Genomic DNA, 2,326 nt, shown 5'->3' with positions numbered 1-2,326 from the left:
TATTAAATTAATATATTCTAAAAAAAAAGTAAAGAAAAATATTTTATGGAATATATATAATAAAAAAAATCCAGAAACTTTTATTTTCAACCATTTAAAAGAAAAAAATTATTTTGCCAGTAATCAGAAAATTTAATGGAGAAGTATTACATATTCAAAAATATAAATAAAAGCTATTTTACCCAGAATAAAACATCTAGACCCTTCGTACCAGATGCCTTAATTTCAGTTATGTAGTCACCCAAGATTATACTATCATCAAGAATTTTTCTAACCAAATTCAAGCACTCTATTTGCAACAAAAGATCGCGGGCGACTACAAATTTTCTGTTAACTAATCCACCTTGCACATCCAGCTCCAAATTATCTCTATAAACTTGTGGTATCTCCCTGAAAACATTATCTGCTTGCAAAATCTGCAATATATTCTGCAGATTTTGCATGTATCATGAATATACATTATTCAAAAGTATATACGTGATAAATGCATAAAAATATACCTACAGTGTATTGATCTTTGATAGAAGCGTGTAAACGCTGCGTAAGACTAAGCGTGACTTCTTCTAGTGGTACTTCACATGCTAAACAACAGCCATCTAAAAATTCTTTCTGCACTTTACAATACGTTAATTTTTCTGCTGGATTAAAATTACTATACAACTCTTTTGCCTGTTTAATGTGGCGTTTAGCCTCTTGATAATCTTCTCTCAATAAATGAAACATTGCGAGATCATAATGTATCTAAAAAATAATTTATTTCATTATTTTCTCTCAACATCAAAGATAATAATATCCAGCTCTTGCAATTCTCATACCTGACATTTAAACTCATCTATGTTTACCAAGTACATATTTTCCCAATTTTGTTTGATCTCCATACTATCCTCTGTCAGCATTTGAAAAGTATCAAAAGACAAAACCTTTGGCTTTATATCGGTCATTTGTAAAATATCATTTAGGGCACTTACACTATTTGGTATGTGCGTTTCTAATTTCCTAATAATATCATCTACTATACCAGGAGGTACATATGTTGATTCCTGAGTACCTGGTCTAATATGCAGTAATATTTTTTTATTTTAGTTCGTAATAAATTAAAATTATTTCAAAGTATTACAATAATATATTTTAAAAGAAATATAAAACTTACATGTGAAGTAATTGTTGTTTTGGTTGTTTATTGCTGAGAGCTCTACAAATAATCGCTCTTAGATGCCATCTATAATATAAAACCAATGTAAACAGAAGCTGGTCAGAAGCTGTTTCTATAAAAAATTCTGGAATTGTAGGAATTTCTACTGCAACATCTGCAGTAATATAAAACAGATCTTGCAATAATGTCAACTGTATCGGCAAAGGTAGCTTCTTTTCTAGCACATCCAAGTCCCATTTGAGGTAAGCCGCTACTTTCAAAGAAAGTATCTTTAATGCTAAATTTCTGTGAGTCCATTTGTTTGTACCATTGGACTTTACATCATTTGATTCTACATCAATTGCTTTTGACTCTGTTTCTTTTTGATCAGAATTAATAGTCATAAATTTTATTATCAGATCCGTAGGCGATGGATCTAAAAATCATAATATACATACATATGTCTATAGTTTCATTTAATGTAAAATATTATTATTATTATTAATTAATATTATTTATTTAATGTTACTTAAATAAATCACAAATGTTTCAAATATATATAAAATATACAATTGTATATGTGAATATCATTCAACATTATTTAATATTAAAATATTAAAATATAATAGTTATTAAATAAATTATTAATAGAGACATTTCTATCAACCAAATATTTCAGAAATAATATAATTCTAACATTATTTCTAAAATATTTCGATTCCATGCGATTAGCATTATACGGTACAATTGTTTACCCGGGAAAGGTTTTGACAAGTGTTTCTGCAGCAACGAAGGGTTCAGCAAAAACTCAAACCACAGTATCGTATCTGGCGAGATCGGCACGGTGCCAGGTCTGAGCAGATCCACATCCATAACTCCAATATTGTCATGAATATTGACAAGTAATTAATTTAATATTGTATTTTAACACTCGTAAAATACTGTGATATTACACAAACATAACACACATAACAAAAGCATGGATGAAAAATCATGGAGAATGGAGAATAAACACTCCATCTTCTTTCTTATAAGTGAGCACTCGCTGTTATTGGTGTATTACTTTTAGATTATCCAATAGCAGCGAGCGTTCACGGATCTACTCCGCAATAGTTGAGTCTGCTTAACGCGACCAATAACAGCAAGCACAAAGCTAAATCCGCTGTATGCGTCCAATAGAAGTGCGGTGCTGCT

At 29.9% G+C, this 2,326-nt stretch overlaps 1 protein-coding gene across 1 annotated transcript in view; it reads right to left on the bottom strand.

The window, feature by feature from the left end:
- Nucleotides 1-2,171, bottom strand: part of LOC108746251 (integrator complex subunit 8) — a 4,929-nt gene extending 2,758 nt beyond the window's left edge. The window contains exons 1-5 of the mRNA XM_018482899.1: nt 1,888-2,171; nt 1,151-1,568; nt 816-1,053; nt 505-741; nt 183-428 (exon numbers count right to left, since the gene is read on the bottom strand). Of these exons, the coding sequence (XP_018338401.1) occupies nt 183-428; nt 505-741; nt 816-1,053; nt 1,151-1,568; nt 1,888-2,005 (1,257 nt within the window). The 5' untranslated portion in view covers nt 2,006-2,171. The remainder of the gene's footprint in view (nt 1-182; nt 429-504; nt 742-815; nt 1,054-1,150; nt 1,569-1,887) is intronic.
- Between the last annotated feature and the right edge of the window lie 155 nt (nt 2,172-2,326).

Source organism: Trachymyrmex septentrionalis, unplaced genomic scaffold, assembly GCF_001594115.1.
Source record: "Trachymyrmex septentrionalis isolate Tsep2-gDNA-1 unplaced genomic scaffold, Tsep1.0 scaffold161, whole genome shotgun sequence".
Lineage (NCBI taxonomy): Eukaryota > Metazoa > Arthropoda > Insecta > Hymenoptera > Formicidae > Trachymyrmex > Trachymyrmex septentrionalis.
Note: the sequence above shows the minus strand (reverse complement) of the source record. Positions and strands in the feature narration are given on the sequence as shown.